Here is a 21,059-nt window from a genome sequence, read left to right as displayed (position 1 = left end):
AGGGGTTTTCGCAAGGACTATCAAAATGGCGGCTTGATGTGGAAATGTCGAGAACTGAAGTTAAGACAGAGTCACCCATCCCTCCTAGCCTCCCCTACACCTGACTGCACCCCAGTGCCCCAGTTCATCGCTGCCTCCGCAGGGAGCAAGTGGTGAGAGGCATAAAATGTGCAAATGGAGTCCCCCATCCTAGGACTGCAGCACGCATGGGAAGGGGAGGACCTCTAGCAAGGGCTCAATCCTTGGCACCTCAAGGTAGGATTGGGAATCTCCCCGCCTTCAAACCCTGGAGAGCTGCTGCCAGTCAGTGTAGACAATGCTGAAATAGATAGACTTGCGGCCTGGGTTGGGATAAGGCAGCTTCCTGTTCTCTGCTCCTGTCTGTAGCATTTCTAAAGGTCGGCATCACCATCTCTGCCCAGGAGCAGTGCTGCTTCTCTCTTCTCTTGATAGCCTATGTAGGACTTCATCTTCCTTCCTCCCTCCCCCTTCCCCTTTCTTTTAATTTAATTTCTTTATTTATCCCCTCTTTTCTTCTGCAAGGAGCTCCAGGTGGTGTTCATGGTTCACCCCTCCTCACTGAATCCCCACAACAATCCTGCAGTGATGTAGTGTGGTGAATCCAGTGTGGTGTAGTGGTTAAGGGCGGTAGCATTGTAATCTGGTGAACCGGGTTCGCTTCCCCGCTCCTCCACATGCAGCTGCTGGGTGACCTTGGGCCAGTCACACTTCTCTGAAGTCTCTCAGCTTCACTCACCTCACAGAGTGATTGTTGTGGGGGAGGAAGGGAAAGGAGAATGTTAGCCGCTTGGAGACTCCTTCCGGTAGTGATAAAGCGGGATATCAAATCCAAACTCCTCCTCCTCTGCAGAGTAGGCTAGGCTGAGAGGCTGTGACTGACTCCCAAGGTAGGGGCAAACGAAGGCTAACTTACACCCGGGGCACACGTTGTGCCGCTACGTAGGGCGCATGTTTGTGGTCGCTATGTACAGTGCATGCGTGCGACACCACGCATGCACTGTACATAGCGATTTGCTGCTTGCACTGCCCAAGCACCGTATGGACGTTGGCAGGATCCTCTGCTCATGGCTGCAGCTGCGAATGGAGGATCCTCCATATCTGGCTGCGGCAGCGCGATGGCTGTTCGCGCCGCCGCACCCGGGGTGACGGGACGAGCACCCCATGGGGTGCCTTCTGGTCACGCCCCCCCCCCCAGACATGGCACCCGGGGTGAACCGCCCCCCCCTTGCGACGCCACTATCCCAAGGTCACCCTTTAAGCTTATGGCCAAGCAGAGATTTGAACCCTGCTCTCCCAGTTCCTAGTCTGACACACCCCGCTGGCTTTCTTTCTGCATTTATTTAGAATGTACAGCCTCAGCCAGTGCCATAGCTGTCAACCTTCCCTTGTTTTGTGGGAAATTCCCTTATTCCAGCGCTGTTTCCCGCTGCTTCCTGCTGCTATCCCGGATTGTTAGATATCCCGTAGACTGCCCCCGGGACAGGTGAGGCTGCTGATCCCTTATTTTCAAATCTGAAAGTTGACAGCTATGGACAGTGAACACTGGAGCCCTTTAATGATTTCTCGTCCAGCGTGTAATGTGGGAATCGCTGCCTGATTTTGTTTGTGTGGTTTTGTTTGTCCTCTTAGGGAAGTCCAATATGGGAGGTTCCCCCACAAAGGCCGTGCGCAGCATAGAAGACTTTCTGAATGTGAGAGCAAACAGGAAAGACTACTTGGGTAAGTCACATAAACCTACTTCATTTGAGTGCTGGTTAAAAGGACGGTGCCCGGTCCACCTGAGCAGATATGACCTCGGCAGGCTGAAGCTCTCTTCCAGATCCCAAATGTCACGATGACAACGATGCTCCCTTTCCAATCAGTGCCTATCCGAGAGCCAGTGTGGTGTAGTGGTTAAGAGCGATGGACTTGTAATCTGGGGAACCGGGTTCGCTTCCCCGCTCCTCCACATGCAGCTGCTGGGTGACCTTGGGCCAGTCACACTTCTCTGAAGTCTCTCAGCCCCACTCACCTCACAGAGTGTTCGTTGTGGGGGAGGAAGGGAAAGGAGAATGTTAGCCGCTTTGAGACCCCTTAAAGGGAGTGAAAGGCGGGATATCAAATCCAAACTCTTCTTCTTCTCTTCTACTGCCTGCTCAAATTCCAAAACCTTTTATTCTGCAAGCTTTCTGGTTTAAGTTGCATGCACACCATCCATTTAAAGCACGTTTCACCCCACACCAGAACGCTGGGAACTTACCGTATTTTTCGCTCTATAAGATGCACCAGGCCGCAAGACGCACCTAGTTTTTGGAGGAGGAAAACAAGAAAAAAAATATTCCGAATCTCAGAAGCTAGAACAGCAAGAGGGATCTCTGCGCAGTGAAAGCAGCAATCCCTCTTGCTGTTCTGGCTTCTGGGATAGCTGTGCAGCCTGCATTCGCCCCATAAGACGCACACACATTTCCCCTTACTTTTTAGGAGGAAAAAAGTGAGTCTTATAGAGCAAAAAATACGGTAGTTTACTCCACACAAATGCTTTCTGACAGTAAGAGCTTTTCGGCAGTGGAACAGACACCCATGAGAGGTTGTGGACTCTCCTTCCTTGGAGGTTTTTAAGCAGAGGTTGGAGGCCCATCTGTCATGGATGCTTTAGCTAAGATTCTGGCATTGCAGGGGGTTGGACTAGATGACCCTTGGGTCCCTTCCAGCTCTATAATTCTATTATTCCATTGCAGAGCTATAGTTTCCAGCACCCGTAACAAACCGCAGTTCCCAGCATTTTTTGTGGTATGTGTAGAAATGTGCTTTCAATGTATGCTGTGTCTGCAACCTCATTTTTGTCCTGATTTTATTGCACTCTAGCCCCTGCAGATATGCACTGGAGAAGCAACACAGAACTAATACTAAAGCAGAATAAATTCACCACCAATACACTATTATTATTATTATTATGGTGATGATGATGATGATTATATTTTATTTATACCTCCCTGGCCAGAGCCGGACTCAAGGCGGCTAACACCAGTAAAATTACAGTAAAAACATAATGGGGGGGGGGGGACCAATTTAAAATACAGGTTAAAATGCAATTTAAAATGCAGCCTCATTTTAAAAGTAGCCCATAGATCAAAACCATAAGGGGAGGGAAACATAAGGGTCAGACTGAGTCCAAACCAAAGGCCTGGTGGAACAGCTCTGTCTTGCAGGCCTTGTGGAAAGATGTCAAGTCCCGCAGGGCCCTAGTCTCTTTTGACAGAGCGTTCCACCAAGTCGGGGCCAGTGCTGAAAAGGCCCTGGGCCCTAGTTGAAACCAATCTAAACTCCTTGAGGCTTGGGGCCTCTAAATGTTGTTATTTGTGGACCTTAAGGTCCTCCGTGGGGCATACCGGGAGAGGCAGTCCCGTAGGTACGTGGGTCCTAGGCCGCATGGGCTTTAAAGGTCAAAACCAGCACCTGACCCTGTACTCCACCGGGAGCCAGTGCAGGATATTGTGTCAAGTTGCAGGATACACCCACAGGAAAACACCCATCTTGCTATGCAGTAGTTGACAAACCTTCTACAGGCAACTCCCCGGTTTCACGGGACTTGCGTTAGGGTCATTGCATGAGTCATTCCGCAATACGGTTTCCTAATACTTATGATGTCCAAGCTGTGAACCTTGGTGCTCATGCAGCTAACAGTAGGTTTGCAATATTTTGAAGAGAGAGAGAAAAAAGAAGGCACTATGACGACTCTCATTTTAAATACCCCTCCTATATAAAGGCTATAGAAGCTGTGATATATTGCGGGGGGGGGGGGGCAGGAGAAGAGAAGAGGAAAGCAAGTCTTCAACCACCAGTTACATCTATGTCTCCTCCAGAAAGTATAGCCAGAGACATTTTGGCAAATTTTTAAAAATCTACCCGGGCAGAAATTCTAACCCCTGAAAAAGAGGACATGTCCTAGAAAAAAGAGGACACATGGCCACCCTAGTAACAGGGGTCATGGGGAGGGAGTCCTGACCTAGAACATGCTCAGTGGCCCCAGAATGCTGACTTGCTGGGGGCTGGGTGTATGTGATGAATGGAAGTGGCTTGAATCCTGCACTGCAGTACTTCACACTTGCACCATTTTGTTTTAAGTCCGGCTTATAAATGCTAATGACAGAAGCGATGAATGAACCTGAAATAAAAAATTTAAGGTCTTTTATATATATAATAAATGTTCATAAAATGCACCAACCAAGCACATACAGCGGTACCTCTGGTAATGTACTTAATTCGTTCCGGAGGTCCGTTCTTAACCTGAAACTGTTCTTAACCTGAAGCACCATTTTAGCTAATGAGGCCTCCCGCTGCTGCCGTGCTGCTGCTGCACAATTTCTGTTCTCATCCTGAAGCAAAGTTCTTAACCCGAGGTACTATTTCTGGGTTAGCGGAGTCTGCAACCTGAAGCGTATGTAACCTGAGGTACCACTGTACATAGATATGTGGACCAGCACAGGAAGACCACCCTGAAACCATGTTGACTCCCAAACTGACCAAGTGTTTTCTCTGCAAGGAGAGAGGGGGCGAGGGAACCTTCCCATTGTCTCAGGAATTGGGTAATCACCATCACAAAGGAATGGCCAGACTACCAGGAAAGGCAATCAGATAAGGCATTATCAGATAACCTGGCAAACAGGAAAAACAACAACATTCAAATTTCTGTTGTAGACCGACTTTTCTGTGATGTAGGTATGATGTTTGTGGGGGGTGGTCTTGGGTTACACCCCTTCTGTGATGTATGTATGATGTATGGAGGGGTGGTCTTGAGCTCCAGGGAAGGGAATTTAAAAGGTCTATGTAAGGGCAGGCACACCTTGGTTCTGGGTCCTCCTCCTTTCTCCTGCGTGTGAGGGGAGCACCCTGTTGCAACAGTTCAATAAAGATCAGGCTTACTAGCTGCTTTGCTTCTCAGTATTCTCTGGTTGGCTTCTATTATTTTCTCCTACCGATGGAGAACCTGCAAAGGACTCTATAAAGGCTCTTGTGTCCCCCATAAGGGAATAAGGGCAGATTTTTGTTTATTACAAACCAAAAACAATTGTGCCCCAATTCCTTACGAATACACATTCTCCTCATATCGGAAAAGAATGTGCTTGGCTGGGGCAGCTTCCGGTGTACTATGCATCGCTCACGGAATCCTTACATATTTTTGAGGAGAAGTCGGGGTGCCAACTGATGGAGGCTGAGCCCTTTTGGACCCCCCAATATTTTGGAGAGGGGGCCGGATGCTCCTATTGTCCCCAAAAATCAGAAGGTGGAAGAGGCTGAGTGAGGAGCCAAGCGCAGTGTGGCTGCAGTGACCAGCTCCTTTTCCTCCTCCTGCCGCTGAGGGGAAGGAAGGTCAAAACCAGGGGTAGGCAAACTAGGGGCCAGATACGGCCCAATCGCCTTCTCAGTCTGGCCCGTGGACAGTCCAGGAATCAGTGTGTTTTTACATGAGTAGAATGTGTCCTTTTACCGTGGTACCTCTGGTTACGAACTTAATTCGTTCCAGAGGTCCATTCTTAACCTGAAACCGTTCTTAACCTGAAGCACCACTTTAGCTAATGGGGCCTCCTGCTGCTGCTGCGCCACCACTGCACGGTTTCTGTTCTCATCCTGAAGCAAAGTTCTTAACCCAAGGTGCTATTTCTGGGTTAGCAGAGTCTGTAACCCAAAGTGTTTGTAACCTGAGGTGTTTGTAACCCGAGGTACCACTGTATTTAAAATGCATCTCTGTGTTATTTGTGGGGCCTGCCTGGTGTTTTTACATGAGTAGAATGTGTGCTTTTATTTAAAAAGCATCTCTGGGTTATTTGTGGGGCATAGGAATTTGTTCATTTCCCCCCCCCCCAAAAAAAAATTTAGTCCGGCCCACCACATGGTCTGAGGGAAGGTGGACCGGCCCACGGCTGAAAAAGGTTTCTGACCCCTGGTCAAAACAGCCCCCCACCAATGGTGGCAGCAGAAGGAGCCACTGGCCATTGAAAGAGCGCTGCTGCTGCTGCGTTTGGCTCCAGCCCAGCTCCTCCCGACATCACACAAGTGATGTCACATGCACTGCACCGCACGCAACATTGCCTCCCTTCCACAATCGCCCTCGCAAGCCGACGCTCCTGGGATAAGTTGTTGAGCAGGGAGGAATGTGACATGCGGTTTGGTTGGCACGCTTTCAGGAAAGCTTATCTGCCTGAGTCCTGATTAGATTCTGAGGAAACCCAGCTGTGTTTCCTGAGAACACACTTTAGAAAGAACCGCTAGAATGTTCCTGGTCCTCTGGAATTCCCCTCAACAAGGAAGTTTGAGGTGGCGCTGTGAGGGAAGGGAAATTAGGGCCGATGTCCAAGGGGCTTCACTCAACAGAAGGAGCTCAAGTATGTTGCACATGAAGCCTTAATGATAAACATTGTCGTAAAGGCAGCAGAGAGCAGAAGACTGTTAAGTCCAGAGTCTAAAACGGCCTAACTGCACCATAGCTTGATTCCCAGGTTTAACAATACTTGGAAGGCCAGTTGGCACATTATACGTAGTTACAATTAACTTACAAGGACAAGGATCTAGAGATCACGCAAAGGGTGGCCAAATTCTGTGCGACTGCCATAAAACGTAGGGAACAAGCTGTACTACCAAAATGATTTAGGTTTTAAATGACAATTTTAGGTTATATTTTAGTGATCAAGGTTTAATATCTATTTTTAATTGCGCCTATATCTGAATTGTCTCTGTTATACCCAACTGCAATTCAATGTATTCCTGTTGTGTTTTATGATTTTCCTGATATTGTATGTGAGCCAGAACTGGTCTGTGACCGTAATAATAAAATTCAATTCGATACTTATGAATCGCCTTCTGAATCACCATCTCAAGGCGTATTACAAATAAAATCATAGAATCATAGATTTGTAGAGTTGGAAGGGACCCTGAAGATCATCCAGTCCAACCCCCTGCAATGCAGGAATATGCAGCTGCCCCAGCTGGGGATCGAACCTGCAACCTTGGCATTATCAGCACCACGCACTAACCAACTGAGCCATCATCTGCGCTAATTAAAAACAGTTTAAAACACAAAAACAACTCGTGGCTGGTGGCATGAATTTTTGAGAGTTAAGCTCCACCGGTGATTTTGGACTTTGCTTCCGGGATGTTCAGCAATGCTTTCTGTCTCTTTTCCCTCTTTCGTTCAGATATCTATGCATTTGGAGTTGGAACGGTTGACGTAGATTGGAGCGCCATGAATGAGATAGCATCCAAAAAACCGGGCGAGAGGCACGCCTTCAAGTTGAATGACCTTAAGGAATTGAAGGCAGCCTTTGAAGATGTCTTGGGTGTGTATGTTCTCTGGCACTCAACAAAGACGGGGTCCAACCTTGGAAGCGAAACAGGGTCAGGCCTGGTTAATACTTAGATGGGAGACTGTCTGGGGATGCCGGGTCTGCAGGCTTTAAACACTAAACAAAGGTACGGCCATCGAAAGAGGAAGGGCAGAGTGAGGAAGCATGCTGTGTTCGATGAGCATGCCCAGTGGTCAAACTTGTTTCCAAAGGCTACTGCAAACCCCAGTTCTTACCTCCTGGACCTCATGCTGAAGATATGCACACTTCCTAGCTTCCACATCTAAAGAACCTGTTCTCCTCCTGGTATTAAACAATGGGACATCACCCATTGTAATCCAAAAGCAGCCAGCTTCTGTATTCCTGGATGGCCACTTCCAGTCAGGCCCAGTGCCGGCATGTGACATCCTTGAGCAACCAATGAGCAGGGGTTAAATCCTGCTCAGTTTTGCTGGATTCCATTCACACCCCTTCCTGGTGGAAGGACTTTGCCTGGAATTGCCTGCTAAAATGGAGAAGTGGGGGCAAAAAACCTTTGTTTTAGCAGCACCTTGCCAGGTGCTTTGAAGTCCCAACTTCGGGATTTCAAAGCTCCTTTCTGCTGACTTCAGGTGATTGACAGGTGGCCGGCCCCATCCACCTGCCAGATTTAATCCAGAAAGGTTCACTCAACCCTGGTGTGGACATTACTGAACTAAATGGACCTGATGCTGTTGCTTGGTTTAAGTAGTTTCTGTGGGAATGTTGTAGGTAGCAGGAGAGGATATATTGATTAAATATTATGTTTCCTAACTCACGTTAGTGAGTTTATTCATAGACTACATTTCCCTCTTTACACAGCAGGAAGCTAGTTGCAGATTAGTTAGAATCTCTTAAGTTCTATTATTCCTGGTAAGACCCCTGGTAAGATCCCTCCTAAAAGAATAAAGACACAACAGTCTTCTTTTAAAAGTAATAAGACGTTTACTCACATTCAGTTCACAGTTGGATCCCTGAAGGCAGACTTTAGCTTATAGTTACAGAGACAGTGTGGCTTACGTCCTCGTAAGGATGGGCCCATGTGCTGCTGACTGAGAGGCAGCAGTGCAGTCCATGAGGAGAAAAGGCATCAAAAGAGGAAGGTGGCTGCATGACTGGACCTTTTGTGGGGTCTGGAAGGGCCACGCCCACCTACCTGGTCACATGCAAAGGAAGGATGCTCCAGACCAGGTGTAACAGGAAGTTCAACTGGCTGGACCAACATTTCCCTGCATGTCCACTCTAGGCAAACAGGAAATGTTGTATTTGACTGCTTATCCCATAGTTTCCTATGCTATTATGAGAAAGTCTGAAAAAGCAGAGTAAGAAAATGACGTGAGCATGTTGAAAATGACCGGGTTTTCTTTCCCCTTCCCTTTCCAATGCTCTCAGATCCCAGAGATCTTCATGATATATGTGGCTTGGCGAACAACTCTGAAAGCGCTAGCTGGGAGCAGAAGAACCCATGGCACGTGCTCCTCCAATACAACGTGAGTAGAGATTGCTCTCTGTCCACACCCACCCATCCCTTTATGATATTGTTAATCCCTAAAGCTGGGAGAGTCTGACCTGGATGAAACCAACCTTATCCACTCTTCATTGTAGACACTGACAGAACCTTCTTGTCGGGGCGCCTTGATTTCAAAGACGTGGGTCTTAACGTCCGCTCACTGCTTCAGCAAATTCAACAACACAGCAGGATGGACCGTCATTCTGGAAAAAGGTGCAAAAGGAAAAGCAGAACGTGCTTTTAACTCTGCATTTCTGCCCTAGGGGGAGACAGGGCCGGCCCTTCCATTAAAGGGCAGAGCGAGTGAGCCGTTTGGGGTAGCTGATTCGGGGTGGCGTCAAAGGGTAGCAGTTTGCTAGGTATTTAATTACCGTATTTTCTGCTCCATAAGGCGTACCTGACCATAGGGCGCACCTACTTTTTTGGGGGGGGATTCAAGAAAAAAAATTATTTAAAGGGAGCGCTGAGCAGAGCCTGTATCCATCCCAGGCTCTGCTCAGCCCTCCCTTTAAAGAGCCGCGTGGAGCGTGTGTGCGGCAATTGCAGGCTTTTCCCTGAGGAGGGAGAAGGGCAGCCTCGGGGAAAAGCCCTCAAGAGCCACACACACACACTCTGCGTGGCTCTTTAAAGGGAGCGCAGCTCTTGGGGGCTTTTGTGGGAGGTGGGGGAAGTGAGAGAGCCTCACTCTGTCCCTTCCCCAACCTCCCGCAAAAGCCAGGGATAGCCGCACAAAGCCTCCACAGGGCAGCGGGATGAAGGCTCCCCGCTGCCCTGCGGAGGCTTTGCCCCACTACGGCAGAAGCTAAAACAGCTAGAGGGAGCACTGCGCAGCGCTCTCTCTAGCTGTTCTGGCTTCTGGGGTAGCCTGCAAAGCCTCCGCAGGGCAGCGGGGAGCCTTCATCCCGCTGCCCTGCGGAGGCTTCACTGGCTACTCCAGAGCTGCTTAGGAGCTTGTCGGGGCTGGAGAGGGGAGCCCGGGTTCCCCCCCCCAGCCCCAAAGAGCAGCTCAGGGAGCTGCTCCCAGAGCTTGTGGGGCTGGCGGGGGAAGCCCTGCCCCCCCCCAGCCCCAGGGACCACACATTCGCTCCATAAGACACACAGACATTTCCCCTTAGATTTTAAGAGGGAAAAAGTGCATCTGTCAGGGCTGCCTCAAGTCTCAGCTCACAAAAGACCAACGCCTTTCTTTTCTTATATACAAAAGTGTTTATTGCAGTTCATTGTTTGCTTCAGATCCGAGGCGCGCAGCCCTACGTCTGTTAGGCTTAGACCGCTGAAGTCCCTTCTGAATCCGTCCCTCCCCTGCACCAGTTTAAGAGGCTTGCGCTGCTCCACCTCTTTCTCTCTTTCCTTTTCCGCAGGGTCTTTCTGCCCGCTGGGGTTTCGCCCCTCCTGGATTCCTCCGACGCGGAATCAGACTGCTCTTGCCCCCTCCTGCGGGCTTTGGGACCTGGCCCCTCCTCCGGGCTCCCTGTACTTCCGCGCGCCTCTACATTTGAACTTGGCGCGCGCGCCCATCCCCTAACTTTCCTTTTGACAGCTACGCTACTCCCTTCACTACTCCCCTCCCCTTCTGGGAGGGTGGCTTGCTCCGACCTCCCTCCTTTCTCTACTGCCGGAGCCGCCTCCCCTGATACACTGGAACCTCCACCCCCTTCGCTGCACTCTGGCGGGGAGGCTGGTCCTGACGCCCAGCTGCCACTTTGGGATCCCCCGCTGGCCCCCTGCTCCTGACACGTCCCCCCTGGGGCTCCCCTGGCCTTGACCACCGGCGCCCCCTTCTGGGAATCCTCTGATTCGCTGGAAAGACTCATGGAATCTCTAGAGTCATTGTCATCCTCTTCCTCGCTGTCCTGGGACTCATCCCCATCGCTCTCTATCTCCTGCCTACCCTGTGCCTCTGTCCCTGAACCCCTGACATCCATCCCCCCCTCGAAGCCCCCCCTTCCCCCCTCCCGCTGCTCGGGCGCAGGTTCCGGGAGCTCCGTTGTAGCGGGGGTAGATGCTGGATACAGTTCATCGACGTCGATCTCCTCTGCTTCCAGTTCAGTGTATGCGTGCTCGAAACCGGGGTCCTCCCCCAACACATCCAAACCCTTCCCTCCCCCTGTTACTTCAGGCGATGCTGCTTGCCAAGGCCCCCTTCGCCACCCCACTTCTGGTTGATCGTCCCACCAATAAGAGCGGTCTGTGTCCACCCCCGAGCACGATCCCCTTGGAGGGCTCGATTCCGGTGTGGTCTCCTCTGCGGAGGAGAACCCCCGGAAGGTGCTGCCTGAAAGTGTGGGCGTAAAAAGCCAGTCGTCAAAATACTCCTCTGGCATGGGCCTGTGTGGGAAGAGTGCATGGAACTCGTCTTTAAGAAGAGGTTCCTCCAGAGCATAATCTGGCACCCAACTGTTGGCGCTGGCCGGGGTACCTTCCCTGGCGAGGAGGTATTCCACTCCCTCCTCCCCCCATCTCGAGTCCAGAATTTCCGTGACCTCGTTGAGTGTCGGGGTCCTCGGTGACTTCCCCCCCCCTGGTGACTCTCTACGTGGGCCTGGTGCCGTCCCTGGCTCCTGAAATCTGTGTGGGGCCTTGTAGGGTGTAAGCACCGACCTATGAAAGACCGGGTGCATTCGGGAACCTTCTGGGAGGGTCAACCGAAAAGCTACGGGATTGATCCTGCCCTCAACTTGGTATGGCCCTAGCTGTTTGTGTCCTAGCTTCTTCTTAGCTAACGACTTGGCCGGCACCGCCTGGGCTGCTAACCATACCCAGTCCCCCACCTGGATGTCTTCTCCTGCCCTCCTGTGCCTGTCTGCCTGCACTTTGTAGGCGTGTTTAGCTAGTTCCAAGTGCCGTCGTAGCTCCTCGTGGACCTCCTGCAATTCTGCTGCTAAATGCTCAGCTCCCTGCGACTCCCCCTGCGTCGTTGTCTCCAACGCCGGGAAGGTTCTGGGATGTCGCCCATTGTTGGCGAAGAACGGTGTCACCCCCGTTGACGCGTGCTTTGTGTTGTTGTAGGCAAACTCGGCCATCGGTAAGTAGTCCACCCAAGTTGCAGGCTTTTGATTGGCGTAACATCGCAGGTACTGCTGCATGATGGCGTTGACCCTCTCCGCTTGGCCGTTGGTTTGCGGGTGTCTCGCCGACGCTAAGTTGATCTTGACATTCAGGATGCCCAGGAGCTTCTGCCAGAAACTGGAAATGAATTGGCGACCCCGGTCGGACAGGATGGACCGCGGTAAGCCGTGCACCCGGAACACGTGGTCTATGAACAGCTTGGCGGTCTGTTCCGCTGTTGCCACCTTCGCGCAAGGAATGAAGTGCGCCATCTTGGTGAACAGGTCTACAGCCACAAGCACCGCCGTCTTGCCCCGCGAACTGGGCAAATCAGTAACAAAGTCCAGCGCCACCCTTTCCCACGGCTGTAGTGGCGTCTCCAGCGGTTCCAGCAATCCCGCTGGCTTCTTGTGCACTGGCTTGGACCTCTGACAAGTGTCACACCTGGCGACGTAATCCGCGACATCTCCCCGCATCTGGGGCCACCAAAAGTCTCTGGCTACTAAGTCCGCCGTCTTTTCTTTGCCGAAATGACCCGCGCTGGGTGCGTTGTGTAACTGCTGTAAAACCTTCGCGCGGAGATCGTCTCCCGGCACGTAGAGAGCACCTTTGCGGGTCAGCAGGCCGTCGCGTATCTGGAATTCGCCGTCCTTTGCTGTCCCTCTTCGCACCTCCTCCATCTTGGATTGTGCGAACGGATCCGTCTGTAGCGCGCGTCGTACCGCATCCAGGTCCACGGCGGCGGAAGCGCACGCCCACGCTTGCGGTGCGAAAATGTGCCTGGCTGCCACTGGTGCCGCTTCCTCGAGATACTGCGGTTTCCTGGAGAGCGCATCCGCTATGACGTTGTTGTCTCCCGGGATATACTCTATCCGGAAATCGAAATCCGCAAAGAACTCTGCCCATCTCATGTGCCTCTGGCTCTGGAGCTTCGCCGTGCGCCAATACTCTAGGTTCTTGTGGTCCGTGCGGACTTGCACGGTGTGCTTGGCTCCGATAAGGAAGTGCCGCCACGCCTTGAAAGCCGCGTGGATGGCCAACAACTCCCTGTCCCAGATGGTTTAGTTCTGTTCCGACTTGCTGAGCTTCCGGGAATAGAAAGCGCAGGGCCTCCAGTTCCCTTGCGGATCTTCCTGCAAGAGGACGGCCCCCACTGCTCTGTCAGATGCGTCAGTCTCAACCCGCATGGGCCTGCCGGGATTCACGTGTAGCAGCTGGTCTTCGGACGCGAAGAGACCCTTAAGTCTCCTGAAGGACTGCTCCGCCTGGTCCGTCCAGGTGAACTTTTTCTTCTTGGAACTGAGGGTGTCCGTGATAGCTGCCGTCTCTTTCGCGAAACCCCTGATGAACTTGCGGTAAAAGTTGGCGAAACCGACGAACCTCTGGACCTCCTTCCGATTGCGCGGGCTATTCCAGTCCAACACCGCGCGGACTTTGGCGCTGTCCATGGCTAGTCCCTTGTCGGACAGCCGGTAGCCCAGGAAATCCACCTCCGTCACGTCGAACTGGCACTTCTCCAGTTTGGCGTAGAGTCTGTGCTCCCGTAGCCTCTGCAGGACCTCCTTTACGTCTCTCTCGTGAGTCTCCTGCGATTCTGAGAAGATCAGAATGTCGTCGAGGAAGCATACGCACTTCTTGTAGATGAGTCCTGCTAGCACGTGGTGCATGAATGCTTGGAAACAGTGGGAGCCATTTTGGAGACCAAACGGCATAACTCTGTATTCATAGGTGCCCAGCGGCGTGAACATGGCCGTCTTCCACTCGTCACCTTCCCTCATGCGTATTAGATTGTATGCTCCGCGTAGATCCAACTTGGTGAAGATCCTCCCCTTCCTCACCGTCGCGAGCAGGTCGTCAATCTTGGGCATGGGGAAGGCCTTGGGCTTTGTCATCGAGTTGATGGCCCTATAGTCCACAATGAGCCTTTTTTGGGGCGTGTCCTTCTTCTTCACGAAAAACACAGGACTGCCCCCCCACGGCCTTGGATTCTCGGATGAATCCCCGCTTCAAATTGTGATCTATGAACTCCCGGAATTCCTGCATCTCATCTTCAGACATGGAATACAGTTCCGCAGTCGGCAGCGTCGCCCCTGGTAAGAGGTCAATTGCACAGTCGTAGGGCCGGTGGGGTGGTAATTGGTCAGCTTCCTTTTCGCAGAAGACCTCCAAAAACCCCTTGTACTTGTGGGGCACTGCCTGCACCATGCCTAGATGCACTGTTGCCCTTCCTCCTGGCCGGTCTGGATGCAATGTTGTGCGCAGTAGGACGAGCCAAAGGTGAGCTGCCGCTGGTACCACGCTAATGATGGGCTGTGTCTATCCAGCCAACTCATGCCTAACACTATAGGCGTGTCTGACAGTTGGGTGACATTGAAACTGATGACCTCGCGATGATTCCCAATTTTCAGCAGCATGGGTGGCGTCTGTTGTATCACTTGCCCACCCAGCAACTTTCTGCCATCTACCGTGACGACGTTCAGAGGCAGCATGGCTGGTAGTAGTGCTATGCGATGCTGCTTGATGAACTGCATCCCCACGAAGTCTGCATTGCTCCCTGAGTCAATCGTAATGGGGACTTCCAGGGTGAGTCCATTAGGTAGCTGGAGAGTAGCAGTGAGCTGCACCACTGGCTTGGGTGGTAAGGGGTCTGTAGGCTGCAAAAGCGCTGGGGACTGCTTCACTGACTTGCCTGGCGGAGCCCCAGCATCTCTGCTTCCAGCCAGGCATTCTCGTTTCCCTGAAACTGTTCTCCTTGGAACGCTTCCCCTGTTACCGTTGCTAAGGCTGCAGTGTGCTTCTGGAGCCTCTGGGGACACTCTTTAGCCATGTGCTGTGCACTGTCACAGATGTAACACTTCCTGGTCCCTCTAGGAGGCTTCGCCTTGACTGCTCCGGACGCTGAGGCTCCGGCAGCTGGCTGAGCCTTTGCACGACCCAGATCCATTGGTTCCTCCCCTCCCTTCAGCATAGGCGAGGGATTTGTACGTCCCAGGTCCCTGGGAAGAAGAAAAGGAGGCGCTCTAGCTGGTGGGCGGACGTGACGCCCCTCCTCACTGTGCCAAGGGCGTTCTTCGTGGCGCACCCCTATCGTGAGTGCCCTCTGCACGACGTCTGCTAGGGTTTGAGGTCTGTCTCCCCTAGCCAGCTCATCTTTTACTGAGCCATGAAGCCCCTCCCAGAACAAGTCTCTTACTGCCAGGGAGTCCTTTTCCCAGCCCAGCACATTCAGCAATGCAAAAAAGCGAGAATGGTACTGACGCACTGTAGCCTTGCCCTGCCGCAATCCATGCATCTCCTGGCGCGCCACATCAACGTCAACGGTAGATTGGAAGCAAGCGTCCATGGCTTTGATAAATTCGTCAGAGTCCCTGCGGGCAAGACCATCTTCGCGCCACAAATTGCGTAACCAGGTTCTAGCTTCCCCATGCAAATGGGACACAATAAAGCCTACTTTCTCCTCCTCATCTTTGAAGTCTTTTCGAAGCAAATGCAGCGCGTATAGGACGTCTGCTCTGAAATTGGGATAATGCTTCAGGTTCCCATTGAAGTGGGCTACTAAATTGCCCCCCCTCCGTCCGAGACCGATTCCCTCTGATCTGGACCCCGGGAACCCCTCTTTGCACGCCTGATCCCACCTGGCTTGCAGATCCTGGCATCGCGCTTCTGCTTCGGCAACTGTCTTCTGAGAGACCCGTACTGCAACGGAGAGTTCAGCGACTGCGTTTTGCAGGGTCGTTATCTGCTCCTCAGTAGTCATGTCTGCCAAACTTCGTGAGCTTTGCAAAAAAAAATTTTTTGCAGTTTTTGGAGAAGGGACTTACTGTCAGGGCTGCCTCAAGTCTCAGCTCACAAAAGACCAACGCCTTTCTTTTCTTATATACAAAAGTGTTTATTGCAGTTCATTGTTTGCTTCAGATCCGAGGCGCGCAGCCCTACGTCTGTTAGGCTTAGACCGCTGAAGTCCCTTCTGAATCCGTCCCTCCCCTGCACCAGTTTAAGAGGCTTGCGCTGCTCCACCTCTTTCTCTCTTTCCTTTTCCGCAGGGTCTTTCTGCCCGCTGGGGTTTCGCCCCTCCTGGATTCCTCCGACGCGGAATCAGACTGCTCTTGCCCCCTCCTGCGGGCTTTGGGACCTGGCCCCTCCTCCGGGCTCCCTGTACTTCCGCGCGCCTCTACATTTGAACTTGGCGCGCGCGCCCATCCCCTAACTTTCCTTTTGACAGCTACGCTACTCCCTTCACTACTCCCCTCCCCTTCCGGGAGGGTGGCTTGCTCCGACCGCCCTCCTTTCTCTACTGCCGGAGCCGCCTCCCCTGATACACTGGAACCTCCACCCCCTTCTCTGCACTCTGGCGGGGAGGCTGGTCCTGACGCCCAGCTGCCACTTTGGGATCCCCCGCTGGCCCCCTGCTCCTGACACGTCCCCCCTGGGGCTCCCCTGGCCTTGACCACCGGCGCCCCCTTCTGGGAATCCTCTGATTCGCTGGAAAGACTCATGGAATCTCTAGAGTCATTGTCATCCTCTTCCTCGCTGTCCTGGGACTCATCCCCATCGCTCTCCATCTCCTGCCTACCCTGTGCCTCTGTCCCTGAACCCCTGACAGCATCTTATGGAGCAAAAAATACGGTAATTATTGTTGTACTTTTGCTGCCAAGGAGGAGAAGAGGCACTCCTTCCTGCCTCAGGTCTCAGTCTCAGGCAGCAAAAATGCAATTGGCTGGCTGTGTAAGGCAAGGAAGACCCCCTTGGCTTGTACAGAAGAAATAAAAACTCAGCCTATGAGAGTATGGTTGCTTTTGGCATGCGAGGGTACAAGCAGGTGCATCTGCCCCTAATGTATATATGTGTATGTGTGTAGCTAGATATGTGGTAAGAATTCGATTTTACTTTTATAGTTAATTTTACAACATACAAAAATTCAAAAAACTTGAGAAGCGAACAGTTGATCATATACTGTATTTTTTGCTCTATAAGATCAAGACGCACCTAGTTTTTGGAGGAGGAAAACAAGAAAAAAAATATTCTGAATCTCAGAAGCAGAACAGCAAGAGGGATTGCTGCGCAGTGAATGCAGCAATCCCTCTTGCTGTTCTGGCTTCTGGGATTGCTGCGCAGCCTGCATTCGCTCCATAAGATGCACATACATTTCCCCTTACTTTTTAGGAGGGAAAAAGTGAGTCTTATAGAGCAAAAAATACGGTAATTTTCAAAATACAAAAATTCAAAAAACTTGAAAAGCAAACAGTTGATCATATATATCTTATTTTGACTCCCTTCCCGCTCTTTCTGTGGTTCCTTGTTCTTATAATATTTTACTACATTTCCAAATTAAACTAATTTATTATTTATCCCCTATGTTCCATATAGATTTTTTTTAACCACTGCATGTTTTTATATTCAGCCTGCTAACATATTAATTTGTTTACAATAATTTTGTACATATTCTATAAATGACTGGAAATATAAATGATTTCAAGAAATCATTTCTATAAATGATTTTAAGAAATCATTCTTTCCTAAAAACTCAATCATTTTGATTTCGTATTCTTCTGGTTAGTTTTGCTGGAAGACCACAAGAATTCAAATTCGACACCACCTTCCCTGTTACCCAGGGCGAGAAACCACCTTTTAAATAATCCACAGAACCAAGGAACCTATATTCAAGTCCAGCATCTGGTTAGGGACCCAACGTTTATTTCTGTTGCAAGAGGACAAAGCTCAGCTCAGCCTGTTAAGAAGGCCTGCCCCAAGGCACTTCAGAGCAAAAGCGTATACAGTGGTACTCCGGGTTACATACGCTTCAGGTTACATACGCTTCAGGTTGCAGACTCCACTAACTCAGAAATAGTGCCTCAGGTTAAGAACTTTGCTTCAGGATGAGAACAGAAATCGTGCTCTGGCGGCACGGCGGCAGCGGGAAGCCCCATTAGCTAAAGTGGTGCTTCAGGTTAAGAACAGTTTTAGGTTAAGAACGGACCTCCGGAACGAATTAAGTACTTAACCCGAGGTACCACTGTATAGCACACAAAGTTAGTCATGAAACATTCTTAAACATAAAGCACTCCCTTTTTGTCTGTCAAGAAAGGTCACAGGTCATTAGGTAGAAAACATGTATGACATCTTCCTGCTGTCAACTACCCCCCCCCCCACCCATTACCTTGGGATGCCCACAAGTGCCTAGGTCATTTGACCATCTTTGGTCACGGATGTCACATGTTGCCATGGTAACCCAAGCCTGTGATCAGACCTCGTTTCCATTCTCTCTCTCTCTCTCTCTCTCTCTCTCACTCCTTCTCCTCTTCCATTTGTCCCTGAGCCTACAGGAAGTCTCAAAAAGAGATTAGGCTCACATTCCAATGTTAACCAAAACAAGCTTGGAAAAACATTAGCAACGGCTGTTTGTACCACTTTCAAGGTTAGATAGGATTTCTTGTTTATGGCCTGGAGAGCACAGCGGTTGTAAGGTATAGTCACAGAGGAACTAGACATAAAACTACTCAGCGAAGCGTTCTATCTTTCTAACAGGTTAAATGCAATTCATATCTGAAACGTAATCAAATCAAAATGTGCACCCTGGGTCTCTGATTCTTACATCAGATAGCCGACTGTCCTCATTCATGGTGCTTTAGGAATACAAGAGGATAGTACTCAGCGGACTTTGAATCTAAAACTCAACAGAAGCAAAGAGGAAATAGTGGAGGAGGTAAACGGGGAAAGAATATGTGGTCGTTTCTGTTATGCGTGCTACGGCTGTGATCCTATACCCAGAAGAAAGTCCCATCGATTGCTGTGTTGGCAGCAAGGCGTGGTAACTAGACGACACGTCCAACTGATCTGGTCGAAGCTTGAACCACTTCAGGCCGATTCGAGACAGATCCAGATTGGATCAAGAAAGCTCTGGATTCAGTTCACATCAGGTCAAGAGCGATCCGGGGCTCAAAGTGCTCCCTGAGAAAGACAGGCAGGCTTGTCTCCAGTGTGTTGCGATGATTTATTGCAACGCTCTATAAAGAAAACACGAGGGCAAAGAGAGGGGGTGGGGATGGGAAATGGAGTTCGCTCATATTCAAAATCAAGGCTACGGAATCTCACCCAATACTCCCCAGTCACGGCGTTGGGGAAGACGGGCGTGCTTTGGGGTGAAGACAGACACTGAAGATGTTTCACTCTTCTCTCCCTAGCTAGAGGAGGGACCAAATTGCGAATAAAGAGGCGGATCGACCACGAATTCTTCAACGTGAAAGCCAAGGTGGCTCAGGGGATCCAGGAATTCTACGACTATGATCTCTCCTTACTCGAACTGGAGAAACCCGTGCAGTTTGGCGGGAGAATCAGGTAATGTGCCGTATCAGGGCAGATCAGGCAGACGAAGGGCTCCGTTACTGGTTGGAAACGAAGCAGTGTGACCACCCAAAAACCACTTCAGGCGCAAACAGTATTAAAAGCGGGAATCAGAGTTGTAGGGGACCCCCAAAGGCCATCTGGTCGTACCCTCTGCGGGATGATCAGTACGACAGCATTCCTGCTAGGCCTTTGCTTATGAACCTTCACCAAAGGAGGGAATATAGAAGGAAGAGATGCAGTTCTGTTGTCCTCTTAAGATCACACCCACACCATAGATGTCAAGCGGTCTTTGTGCAGTTTTAACAGTCATGGAGAATTCTGGGCATTGTGGTTTGTGAAGGGCGCCGGGAATTGTAGCTCTGTGAGATCGGCACCCTTAAGAAGCTACAGTTCCCAGGATAAAGCATAAGAGTGCTTTAAATGTATGCTGTGGGTGTGACCTAAGCCATGCTTAGGCTCTCAATCTTGTGGGGATCACAATCTCCCTGAACCATTATTGTAGCCTGCATTTAAAAAGCAAGAGTTTACACTGAGTGACTGAGTGATCTCAGAACATAACCAGGATTACATTATTACAAGTTGATGCTCTCCTGGAAGATGATGATGATGATGATTTATTTATACCCCACCCATCTGGCTGGGTTTCCCCAGCCACTCAAGAACCCAAGTGTGTGGCCAATTCATGCTAAAGTCCAGCAAGGATCCCATCCTATAAAAAGTGCTGAGCAGTCTGCCAGAAATTGGCCCCTGGGCGCTATTTTTCCTATTTCTGCTTTGGCCAGTCATGGGCAAAGCAGACCAGGAAAGTAGACCAGGAGGACCATGCCATCTCCACCGTTTTGATGTTGTCCTTGCTGGGGGTCCTTCCAGTCCCCCTCTCCCCCTTCCACATCTCTTTTGAGGGTTTAAGCTCCCAAGTCGGTGGCAAATATTTGTCTTCTCTGCAGGCCAATCTGTCTTCCTTGCACGGAAGGTGCCAACAGAGCCCTGAAGATGAAGCCAGGTGCCACATGCAAGGACCACGGTGAGTGCCTCCCCCAATGGCCGCCCATTTGGGGGAAGGGTCAAGGCTCAGAGGTAAGGCTTGCCACTGTGAGAACAGGATACTAGACTAGATGGGCCATTGGCCAGATCTAGCAAGCCGTCTTATCTCCTTACTAGTTGGTCCCTTACCTTTCCCACCCTGATCTGGCCATAGTGATCCATGCGACGGTCACCTCCAGGCTTGACTACTGTGCTGAGAAGGCCCTGGCTCTGGTTGAAGCTAATCTAACTTCCTTAGGGCCCGGGACCACTAGGGTGTTGCTGTTTATGGACCTTAAGGTCCTCCGCGGGGCATACCAGGAGAGGCGGTCCCGAAGATACGAGGGCCCTAAGCCACAAAGGGCTTTAAAGGTCAAACTTCCGGGTTAGCGCGATCGGCGAATGGCGGAGTTCCTCCGACCGGAGGAACTAGCTCCGTGAAAACTGGGTCTTCCCGCCGCGGCGAAGGCAGGGACCCGCTAGAAATCCCGGGCGGAGGAAGCCTGGGAACGTGGGGTTCGGCAGGGCACCAGGAGCGCCCCCCCTACTCACCGGGAACCCCTTTTCGGGGCGCCGGAGCGAAGTGGGGTGAGTGGCACGGTGCTGCGAACTGATTGCTACTTTCACGGAGTGAAGCCGCACAGCCATTGCCAGAGAGCGCTGACTTTTTCCTGTGGACAATTGGATTTAAAACAAGTACCCGTGAGTAGAAACGGAAAATTGGATCAAGAAATATCTTAATTTGGCATCGAAGCGGGAAGGTTCAAAACAGGAAG

General features: G+C 51.0%; 1 protein-coding gene and 1 long non-coding RNA gene across 3 annotated transcripts in view; one reads left to right on the top strand and one right to left on the bottom strand.

The window, feature by feature from the left end:
* LOC308470192 overlaps positions 1–21,059 on the bottom strand; it is a 212,288-nt gene that overhangs the window by 34,494 nt on the left and 156,735 nt on the right. The window lies entirely within an intron of this gene.
* Positions 1–21,059, top strand: part of C2 (complement C2) — a 52,425-nt gene that overhangs the window by 16,921 nt on the left and 14,445 nt on the right. Inside the window, exons 9-14 of the mRNA XM_080991873.1 lie at positions 1,651–1,740; positions 7,194–7,334; positions 8,751–8,848; positions 8,964–9,081; positions 19,098–19,251; positions 20,208–20,284. Of these exons, the coding sequence (XP_080847999.1) occupies positions 1,651–1,740; positions 7,194–7,334; positions 8,751–8,848; positions 8,964–9,081; positions 19,098–19,251; positions 20,208–20,284 (678 nt within the window). The remainder of the gene's footprint in view (positions 1–1,650; positions 1,741–7,193; positions 7,335–8,750; positions 8,849–8,963; positions 9,082–19,097; positions 19,252–20,207; positions 20,285–21,059) is intronic.

This window comes from Podarcis pityusensis (genome assembly GCF_964106645.2).
Source record: "Podarcis pityusensis genome assembly, chromosome: 2".
Taxonomy (NCBI): domain Eukaryota; kingdom Metazoa; phylum Chordata; class Lepidosauria; order Squamata; family Lacertidae; genus Podarcis; species Podarcis pityusensis.
Note: the sequence above shows the minus strand (reverse complement) of the source record. Positions and strands in the feature narration are given on the sequence as shown.